The sequence below is a fragment of the Drosophila ficusphila genome, unplaced genomic scaffold (genome assembly GCF_018152265.1).
Source record: "Drosophila ficusphila isolate 14025-0441.05 unplaced genomic scaffold, ASM1815226v1 contig_220, whole genome shotgun sequence".
Taxonomy (NCBI): domain Eukaryota; kingdom Metazoa; phylum Arthropoda; class Insecta; order Diptera; family Drosophilidae; genus Drosophila; species Drosophila ficusphila.
The window spans coordinates 572,281-583,228 of NW_025064118.1; the positions used below are offsets into that span (position 1 = coordinate 572,281).

Consider the following 10,948-nt stretch of genomic DNA (forward strand, 5'->3'; position numbering starts at 1 on the left):
TACGGAAATTCTCTATTTAAATACTATTAATGGTACCGCATATCTATTTTTTTCTTTGTAGTAAATTAGATATAAATATTTTTATATAGACAAACATTTATTTAAATGTTCATCGTTTTTTTACATTTCTTTTTTTGCATATTTTAGTTTAGTTTTATAATAAAATTACTGTTTTGTTTGCTTTTCTAAATGTTCGTTGTAAATACAATATTTTTTAATCATAAGTCAAATGTAAAAACCTTACAAATTGTATACAAAAATATTTTTTTCCCGATTTTTACGTACGTTTGTATATAATTATAACAAACAATTTTTAACGAAGTTAAATAAAAATATTTTTTACGTATAACAAAAACTAATTAGGCTTAAATTAGAACTACGAAAACATCTTACTGAAGAATTATAATCAATTAGCTATGGCAAAATTTTAAGTGCATCTCTTAATTAATAACCCTTTCGATATTATGTCAACCTTTCGCTAAAACCATTTTGTGGAGTTAAGAAATATCTAAAGAATATTAGCTTTTTCTTTTAAAAACTTTCTCTCACTAAAAGAAAAACTTCAGTAAATTTTTTAACTGTAACCAAACCTTAATAAATGTATAGCACTAAAATTTATTCTCCTGAATTCATTCAGATCGGTTAATATATTTATTAAACTGTTTTTTTTTAGTCTGAAATTTGAAAAATTTATATTTTCAACCAAAAAAAAAACAACTGCGTCTTATTCATCAGAAAAAAGCTTTTTAGGGTTCCAGATTAAGCGTTTAAAAAGCAGCCTAGATTTGTTTAAAAATATCTTGAACGAAAACGATGTAGTTTTAGCAGCTATTTTTATGTTTAAATACTGATTCTATATTTATATGAGAACGCATTGAATTTCTTACAATATTATTCCGTCTTTCAGAGTAATATTTATGGTTGAATAATAATATGTCTTACCATGTAAATGCCAATATTTATGTATAGATATATATGAATATAATAAAAAAAATATATATATATATATTTTTTTAATATATATACACATTTCTTTTCTCATAATCATATTATTTTATAAGTGTATAGAATATATATAAAAGTTATATCTTGCATTTAATTTAATTTTCAAGTAATAAGTATTAAAATAATGTAATCGTTCGTTTTGCGCGATCAATGCTTTATTTACTCTCACTCGTTTGCATTTTGACTGCAGATTTAAATATTAAATTATATACATTTAAAAATATATAAGCGAGCCTCTATTACAATTATTCTGACTAGATTGATCATTTTGAGTCACAATTGAAAATTTGAATAACACAATTCTTAAAAATGTTTAAAATAATCATTGAATTTCATACGTACTACAATATATTGGCTTTTCTAAACGTTTACTCAATTTACATTGTCTTTTAAATATTTAATATGATTGACTATAAATGTATAAGTCTTTTTATTCACATTATTCGTAAGCTTTGTTAAGGTAGTTGTCACATGTGGATAATATATTGTATTTTTAAGTATATAACTAGTTGTATTTGATTTTTCTATTGATATATTTATGTGCCGATCTTAATATTAATGCTATTATATCAGTCAAATTTTATTTTTTCGAGAATTGGTATCATAACATTTACTTTACAGACTCAAACTTTTTTAAAATTACGATTGTTGTAAATGTTTTTTACTTAACGGCATAATGACATACGATTGAGTTTCGACTTTGTTACCAAATTTTGATGAAGAATTGTGTTGTCAATATGTATTAATTTACAGGTTATAAACTAATCACAAAACTAAATAAAACAAATTATTTGAAAATTAAGATATGCAAAATTGTTTAAGTGTTTTTGAAATAACGGGTGATTTTGTTAAAGGTACAGAACTTTAAGTTGCAATAAAACAACCATGGACTATTCGATTGAAATGCATTCCGAAAGATAATCTTTTGGCAATACATTTTGAATATGCATTCTGTCATTTGACCCCCAAGTCTCGCTCGGACGAAGTCTAATCTAGACACAATAATTAATGCTGTTAAATCGGTCGCCGTCTCGAACAGTAGGCCAACTTTAAAATCTATACCTCGAAAATAAATAACCAATAAACAAAAAGAAATGTAAAATGACATATATTTATTATTAAAACTGTCGATAGAATTAATGTGTAAATCTGGTTATTTATCTCGATGTCGGACTTCGCTAGATCGGCTGGCCTAATCATCTCAATAAGAATATATTTTTATACACATTTATAATATATATTTATATTTCTTTTCATTATTTTAATGAACAATTCTTCAAGAAACAGGTTTAGGCAACCATCTTTAAAAAAAAGAAAACAAATTTAGCAGGGTTTTGTATTTATTAAAATATTGATTTAGGGTAAAATGGTTTGTAAGTTGTATTTTTATTTAAACAATTATATCATAAAAAATAGTTTCTTTTTCGTTTTTGTTTTGTAAATGGTAATTTTCGTAAAGGTTTTTCAGTAAAAATCACGGTTATTAAAAACATAAATATTGTTTGTTGTTATACTGTTTCCGTGGTCAAAGCAGTTCAATAAAAACGTTCTATAATCATTTTTTATTATTGGTTCTAACTGTTTGAATAGCCATCAATTAATTTTTTCTCTTAGGTTAGATCATTTCTATGGATTGAAGAATGACAATGTTTTTAAATAATAAAAAATAAAAACTCAATCAAATGGTACTAATTTTTTAATTTTGTTAATATCATATATAGTATACAAGGTATAAAATTAATTTTTTTAATACTGTGTTGCATTGCTCAGAAAATGTGGATTAGCGTAAAACTGTCTTCCCTTACAAGTAAGAGTCGAGTGCCAGGTAAACTTCTCAGATGAATAATTGCATTAAATTTTCGAAAATTAACAACTTAAAATGCTGTACCATTCAAATTATGAAATTATATACCCTTGCTGCCATCGAATATGTCGAACAAAATACATCAAGTCTAAACGACATCGAATCTACTTCGATTTTTTATTCATTTACTATATATTCGACGATTGTTCATATGACAGCTATATTAAAATTTAAGAGTCATTAGAATATAAAAAAAATTATGTTTGTCTGAAGAAAAACAAACGTTAGTTCTTTATAGATTTTTCGATCTTTGCTATGGATAAGGATAAACAACAACTATGCCCGTTTTCAATTTATTTCCATTAGTTCTATATATATTTTTATACCCTTGCAGAGCAAAAGAATTTCAGTTTCAGTCAGAAGTTTGCAATGCAGTGAAGGAGAAACCTCAGACCCCATAAAGTATATAAATTCTTGATCAGCATCACGATCTGAATCCGCGCAAACTAGTCTCTCAGTTTTAAAGCTATCTAGCTGAAACTTTCCCAAAAGTTGTGTAGTTATTGCACGCAGTATATTAGTCGGAACGGGCAGGATCGGCCGACTATAGCCTGATTTTTGGAATATAGAGTTTTCTAATGACTCTTGAATTAAATTTCATCAAAATCGGACGACTATATCATATAGCTGCCACATGAACAATAGTCAAAAATATGGAAAAGTAATAGAAAAAGTCATAGCTGCGATGTTGTTTGGTCTCTATGTATTTTGTTCGACATATTTGATGACTGCAAGGGTATAGCTTCCTTTCTTGTTCGATCTCTCCTAAGGCAGCTAAAATAGTTATCAGATTTTGATACAACCTAATTCGAAATTCGACAGTAGTTGAAAAACAGCATCTGGAAGAAATCAAGTCGATATGATAAAAAACAACGGCATGCGATTTCTTTTTCAATCTCTCGTATGGGAGCTACCCGATATAGTCGGCCGATCCGGCCTGTTCCGACTTATATATTATACTACGTGCAATAACAACACAACTTTTGGTAAAGTTCAGCAAGATAGCTATAAAACGGAAAGACTAGTTTACATAGAAATAGACAGACGGACAGACGTACAGACGGATTTCGATTCAGATCGTGATGCTGAACAAGAATATATAGACGTTGTGGGGTCTGAGGTGTCTCCTTCACTGCACTGCAAACTTCTGACTGAAATTACAATAACCTCTGCAAGGGTATAAAAAGGACTACATTGGCCAACAAGTTCAAATATAGATGTTTAAAATTAGGGATTTCTAATTTAAGAAGGTGAGAACCTGCCATCTTAAATTATAATAAATAAATAATATAACAAATTTAAATATGAAATAAATACATTTTCAATAATTCACTTTGGTTTGGCAACGCGACCGATTTGGTTTCCAATGGCAGTTAAAAAGAAAAGAATATAGCTTCCGCAGTTTAGTTTAGTACTCTTAACCCTTTCGGGACTACTGGGATTCTAAATCCCACCAAAAAAAACGGATTGGAATTATATGTCCCAGGATAAAAGGACGAATTCAGGATTTCCAAGTATGCAGTACATAATTATTTTTAGTCATCTTTCAGAATCTGAAAAAGGATTTTCTCTAACTATCTTGGTTTTCGAAATAAAACCCCGTCCCGAAAGGGTTAAATAATGCGAGGTGCATAAGGGAGCAAGAATATACCCAACCATCTTGGGGATATGAAATTAAATTATAATAAATAAATAATATAACAAATTTAAATATTAATTAGGTACATTTTCAGTATTTTGGTTCGATGAGCGGGATCAATTTGGTTTCCTATGGCAGTTAAAAAAAAGAATATGCACTTAGAACTTGTATGGAGAAAACGACTAGGCTCATCACAAATGTATAAAAACAAAAATTTTTCAAATGCCAGTTCGATAAGCAATAAAGTGTAAAGTAATTCTCTAGTTCAGTCGAAGTTTTCATTAATTTCCCCGATCTCTTAAATGGTAGCTATATGATATAGTCTCATCCGATTTTTATCTTATCGTAAGGAAGAAGAAATAGAAGAAGAATACAATTTTTTAGGGTATCTGTTCAATCTCTCGTATGGGAGCTAGCCGATATTGTTGTCCAATCCGGCGCGTAGGCTCAATAACTGAGACACTAGTTTACATAAAAACAGACAGACGGACAAATGGTGATGCTAATTAGGATATATGTATATATATATTTATAAGTCTCCTTCATTGAAATTAGAATACCCTCTGCTTACAAAAACGCTGAAGAGCAAATCTTAAAAATAAGAAAAGATCTAAACAAAAATGTTTACAAAAAAGCTGTTTACCTAATCTTAATCATTTTAATTTTAAAATATTTAACAACCCTTTTTTTAAAATATATTTTGATTTCGGCGTGTAAGCATGAAACAACGAAAGCTCCAATTCTAAATTCAAACTAAAAAAAAAATAATCTTATTTTAATGCACTTTACGGAAGACACAAAATAAAATTTACCTGTCATTATGTATTCAACGCATTTCAAATCTTTAGATTAATCCTTTAAAATTATCCTAAAATGCGCATGGCATGGTAAACAATAGAATTACAAACTGGGCAAACCGATTCCATGGAAATGCAGATTTGATTGGCGCACTCCATGCAAAACATATTGTGACCGCAGGGAACTAAAGCAGTGGTTACATCATTTTCATTGCAAACAAAACACTCACGATGGATCAAACATTTCTCTGGGTTGGATTGCAGTTGAATTGATTTTGCCTTTTGTGGATTATTGCAAATAGTCGGCTCTTTAGTGTGGTGAAGATTTTGTTTAATTGAAGAGTGTTCGCCCAGACCTAACAGAGAGTCCGTTGGACTGATAGAGATTGTGGGTGAGCAGTGAGCTGTGGGCACAAGATTTGTTGGTTGATTCCAAATGCTTGGCGAGTCGCCTATACCCTCATCGACGTCAATTGAATCACTTATATTTTTCCATATATTTAATATTTCTGGAGGAGTATTGGCGCTGTTGTTTGTACTCTTTGTTGATGTTGTTGAAGAAGCCGATGAACAAGATCTTGTTAAAATATTTGCGTTGGAGTTGGAGTGAATTGATGATGATGTCGATGTGGGAGGACAAAAGGGCAGACTTTTAATGTTTGCATTTCGAAGTACCACATTAGCTTTAGCCAAGGGCATGGACACATCCCTTCCCGTAATCTGTTTATCAGATTCTCCTGTCACCGGTAAAGTGGCCGACACTTCCATGTCAAGAAACTCGGATTTTTGAAAGCAGTTGCTGGAATGATGGCCGTGCAGGGGTTTCAATAAATTGCTCCCGTTTGAAACAATCTTTATTGAATTATTCGTATACTCCTGTGCAGTTGAAATCTCATGTTTGTATATCGACGATAAAATATCTGAATTCAAGTCATCATTGAGTATTTGAGTTAATGAATTTATTGTCGGCAAGGCTGTGAAATCATTTGAATCAACCGATTCACTGCCTTGCAATATAGCATCGCCATTTCCAGATCCAGAGCCAGTTCGTAGAGCAATGTGTGCTTCTATTTGCTTTCGTGCAGTATCTACATTATCTGGCAATCCGGTCACTTCAAAAATTGGTTCTTTTTCGCGAGACGGTGTCACAATGTAGGTTTGAGTTTCTTGTTGAATATGCTTAATAGTTGCACCTTTGGGCCCAACAACAAGGCCAACTACCCGATAAGGTACACGTACCTGTATAGTCACCTGTCCCGGCATACATGGGGGACCAGACTGCATGCGGGAGACCGCACCACCTCCGGAGCCACTTGAACCTCCTACTATACCATTGCTAGGTCCGTCACTCATCGGCTTACGCGATGCGCGAATCAAGCTAAAGTGATCCGCAGCGGAGAGTATTTCCCGCTTTGCCTTGCTGACATCTTCCTTTCGACCAGTCACTACGAATACTGGCTCCTCGCCTCGAACTGGTGTCTTAATATAGGTGTTGGTTTTAGCCCTTAAAGCCTTAATTTTGCAACCTGAAAACGAACAAGAATATTTTATAAAAGTATTTTTTTTTTTTTGCTTTGTTTTGTAGTTAACATAATGAAATTCAATAAGAAAGAAATCTAGCATCGTTGAGTAGGAGCTTATAAGTAGTCTTGAAGTTACCAGAAAAAAAAAAAAAAAAAAAAAAAAATAGTAACAATATGTTGTTAGTTCTATCCTTAAAATTTCTCTATAACTATTATTAATGTACTATTTTGTACTATTGTAGTGCAATCTTTATAAAAATAATATTAAAATATCTATAAATGTATCAAATTACGATTTTTCTATTTATTTTCTAGAATCGGCCAAAATTGTTTCCATGACAGCTTCATGTATATGGTCGACTGATTTTCATGAAATTAAATTTGAAATTCAAGAGTCATTAGAAAACTTCAGTTTCTAAAATAATTTTGTTTCTATGATAACAAGAAAAGAAGCTAGCTTCGGCAATAATAATTCTTTTTTTTTTTTACTTCGAACAATAGAAAATGTTTTACAATTAATCCGTGTTATATCTAGGATCCATAACAAAACTAAACTATTTTTCAAAGTTCTCCAATATCAAAATCTTATTGCCATTACGAAGAAACTATTACTATTATTTCATTAATGTTATCATTTATTCTAGGATCAAGGGCAGATGAAATAAATCCTGTGAAAGATCATCCTCATCATCAAGGCTAAATGGCCTTCTATTACACTGTGCGACAAAATTTGACAAAATCTTTGTTTAAGTTACTTTTTTGATTGTTTTCGGTTAAGGTGCATAAGTTATGCACAAAAATATTTATGCCACCTTCTAAGTGATAGGATTTCTTTTTTTATGATAAATTTTATGAAATTATTATTATGAAAATATTTAACACAAAATATTATTTTTTTTTTTACTTCCAATAAACTATTATTTTTTTTAAAAGTGAAATTTTTTTCTGATTTTTTTTGGATTTTTCAGAGGTATTCTCGCGTAACAAGTTCCATACGTAGTCGCCCAGAGTAAAGAGCTGGGAGAAAAAAATTTTAAAGCATTGTTATAAAAGCCTAACGGTATATTTGCTTAATACATTTTAATTAATAGATATTGAACTTGCATTAACGCTTATAACGGTAAAAAAATATTTTCCCAATATGTGATTATAAGGCTGTGAAATATGCAAAAACACGCGTTTTGGGACATTTGAGTGTGCGTAGAAGCTGATTGGCTATTGATATTAACAAATCCACAAACTTGTATTCTTATTTTGATAAGTATAAGTGAAAAATAAGAAAAAATCAACTTAAACATTTTTTTGTCGCACAGTGTTATTAATAAATATACATTTTTTCGCAAACCTTACTGGGAATCGCATACGATGTGGTTTCAGTTGCCAAAGAAAAAACATAGTTTAGTTAACTTCAGTCGAGAAGCTAACATGAAAAATATTTTTGAAAATTTCTAAGTTTTCGGAGAGAGCAATATTAACTAATAGAAATGGCAGAGCTGTGTTAATGAAAATGATCATCATCATGGGGAGGAAGTTTTACATAAGTCATTCTGATGCAGACCCTTGCTTTTTTTTTTAGAAGTAGTAGCATAGTAGTGAAAAGTGAAAATTTTGAAATTGATTAAATTGTATTTCAAATTCGACAGTAGTTACAAACACCATCAAGAGGAAATCAAGTCGATATGATCAAAACCAACAGAGTAATAATTACTCGCCAGATCTCAATCCGATGGACTACAGTGTGTGGTCAATTTTGGAGTCCAGGGCATGTACTAAACGTACTAAATGTACTAAAAGTCACATAAGAAGAAGAAGACCTGCTAAATTTCCAGAACAGTTAAGGGCTCTGCATCGCAACCTGATGAATATGAGTTAACATAGTAGCTATTTAATAGTTGTGTATTTGCATTTTTCTCAAATATAGTTGAAGACGGTTGCCGATGAGCAACCGAAATATATTGGTCAAAAAACATAAATTGTGTTTTAAATATCACCCAGACTTTGAGCCGGCAAAACACCAAATATTCAATTGGAAAGGTCACTAACACCCACAAAATATAGTTCCTAAAAAATATATGATCAACAATGTAAGTCCGGGTTTACCATGGTGACAACCCTGTATTTTTGTAAAATTCTAGGGAAGTTGAAGGCAACTCTGGAAATTAATGGCATAGTAATAACTGTTATATCAAGGTAGGTTTAATAAAAATTGTGCAGCACTGTTGTGTAATGCAAATTTCAACATTACTTACCCTGTCTACCGACGATTTCGGCGACATGCTCTGAACTGGGGACTGGAACACACTCAGTCATGTTTTGGGACTTCTTTGATCGATCCTCTAAGCTGACAATGCCGGCAGTGGGTAATAGAAGGCAACTCTGTGCCGATGATAACTGTAAGGTGCTTTCTGTTTTAGGGAACTCTGTCACGCAATTGATGGCGCCTGTATCGAAATCATTTTGAGCAGTCGGCGGTTGAGCAGGTTGCGTATAACAGTTTTGACTGTCATTAAATCCGACCAGGGACAGTTCCAGCGCCAATTGTAATGCCCGAGGATCCTCGGACAGTTGAAGAGATGACGTATTGACTTTGTGTTGTTCAGCCATTTCGTGATGCTGTACGGCGTTCGCTTTGTAAATTGACTCCTTCAAGTGCACACGGTTTAAGCTCTTTGGTGAGATTTTAGTCGACATCACAATAGAAGAACCTTTGTGCTTTTTCTTAAGCGAATTGAAATTGGCGGACAGCGAGTAGCTACTGGCACTTGCCTCCTGTGCAATACCACTTTCCGATGGGAAATTCAAGGATGGGATGCAACTAGATGCAGGACCTGAACTCACTTTGTTAAATCCAGTAAATTCCGTGCTTATGTGTGCTGCAGACATATCAGTTGATTATTTAACTTTTAACCGCAAGACGTCCTCATTTGGCCATATTTTTTGCGCAAACACATATTTAATTTTGAATAAAATATTCCTTTATGTGTTGGTACCAACAAAAATGGTAGGTCCTCTTCGTAAAGGAATTTCTGCAAAATATAAAAAACCGAAACTGCACTTGGTATACATACGCATATTTATGGTGGGGAAGCTTTATATATGTGGGATAGTATGGTTATTCAGTATACTCCAGAACATTTATGCACTTTTTTTATTGCTATCCTCTCTAAGGCGTTTACTTACGTTCCAAAAAACTATTTAACAGTTTTCAATGGGTAGAATTAATGTTCTTCCTTTCTATTAAGCCCTTACAATCCAGCGGTTCCACAAAACATACCGAATACCGCGCTCATAACCAACCCCTAACTTACAACTTTTGTGTCACTCACCCCTTGTAACTTCTATTTTGCTCTACCCCTTGGTGAGGCAAAAAAACAATATATATTGTGTACATGCAGCAATTTTGCGCCGATCTTGAAAAATTATGCGATTTCGTTCAATATACCTAATAATCAAGTTATATTTTTTATTGTACTATTTTATATATTTTTTTGTCCGAGGTGAAATGCTAACACCCAAATGAAGTGGCCCAAAATTTACGTGTGTACACTAAAAAACTTGAGTGGTCAGGTATACATTCCGGTATTATTCCGCCACGCCTTTTTTTATAAAAACGCCAAGAAACAAAAAAAAAGCTTTAAACAATCGTTAAGAACAAGATCCTATTGACTTTTTTATTTAACAATAAATTTCAAAAGAATTAATGTTTTTGTTGATAATGCGCACCAGGATCCAATCTAATTTACATTGCCGGCTATCAGAACCAGAAGCGGTTCACAACAAGAAACTACAAATATCGATAACATTTAGTTTAAGGAACCTCTAATGTGTGCCTTCCAAATATTATGTTTACACTAAATCACTTTTAGATCTAAATATCATCACTCCACTGAAACACCCATAAGGAACATAAGTACATTAATAAAGAAATAAAATTAGCACAATTGATCAAATTATGGTCCATTTAGATTTATTTTTGCAAGAGTTTCCATAAAGAAAATTATGTTACTATGTCGGGTCATCCAGCCGCAGCAGATAATTAGTTTCTCTTAATGCGAGCTCTTATCTTCTCGGCATAGCTACCATCGGTCTCTCTCTACCTTTTTCTATCGCTCTCTCGTTG

General features: G+C 32.0%; 1 protein-coding gene across 4 annotated transcripts; it reads right to left on the reverse strand.

Moving 5' to 3' along the window:
- Positions 1–3,903: 3,903 nt before the first annotated feature.
- On the reverse strand, positions 3,904–10,606 carry LOC108095051 (RNA-binding protein MEX3B). 4 transcript variants are annotated; one of them, XR_001771604.2, is made up of 4 exons: positions 10,009–10,593; positions 9,078–9,854; positions 5,321–6,831; positions 3,904–5,261 (listed from the first exon to the last, which is right to left on the reverse strand). XR_001771604.2 is itself a non-coding variant. In XM_017195957.2 (3 exons), the coding sequence occupies exons 2-3, from the start codon at positions 9,709–9,711 to the stop codon at positions 5,372–5,374; spliced, it is 2,094 nt and encodes a 697-aa protein (XP_017051446.1). In that variant the 5' UTR covers positions 9,712–9,854; positions 10,552–10,606; the 3' UTR covers positions 3,904–5,371. The 4 variants fall into 4 exon arrangements, 3 of the variants coding, with proteins under 3 accessions (XP_017051446.1, XP_017051445.1, XP_017051444.1); XM_017195957.2 differs by having other exon boundaries at positions 3,904–6,831; positions 10,552–10,606; XM_017195956.2 differs by having other exon boundaries at positions 3,904–6,831; positions 10,155–10,593.
- Positions 10,607–10,948: the final 342 nt, after the last annotated feature.

What these genes read in the sequence shown, in the direction of transcription:
- LOC108095051 (XM_017195957.2), bottom strand. Translation starts at nt 9,711, where the DNA reads ATGTCTGCAGCACACATAAGCACGGAATTTACTGGATTTAACAAAGTG. An exon ending in CGAAATCGTCGGTAGACAGG is followed by an intron (nt 6,832 to 9,077) that starts GTAAGTAATGTT and finishes GTTCGTTTTCAG; the next exon opens with GTTGCAAAATTAAGGCTTTA.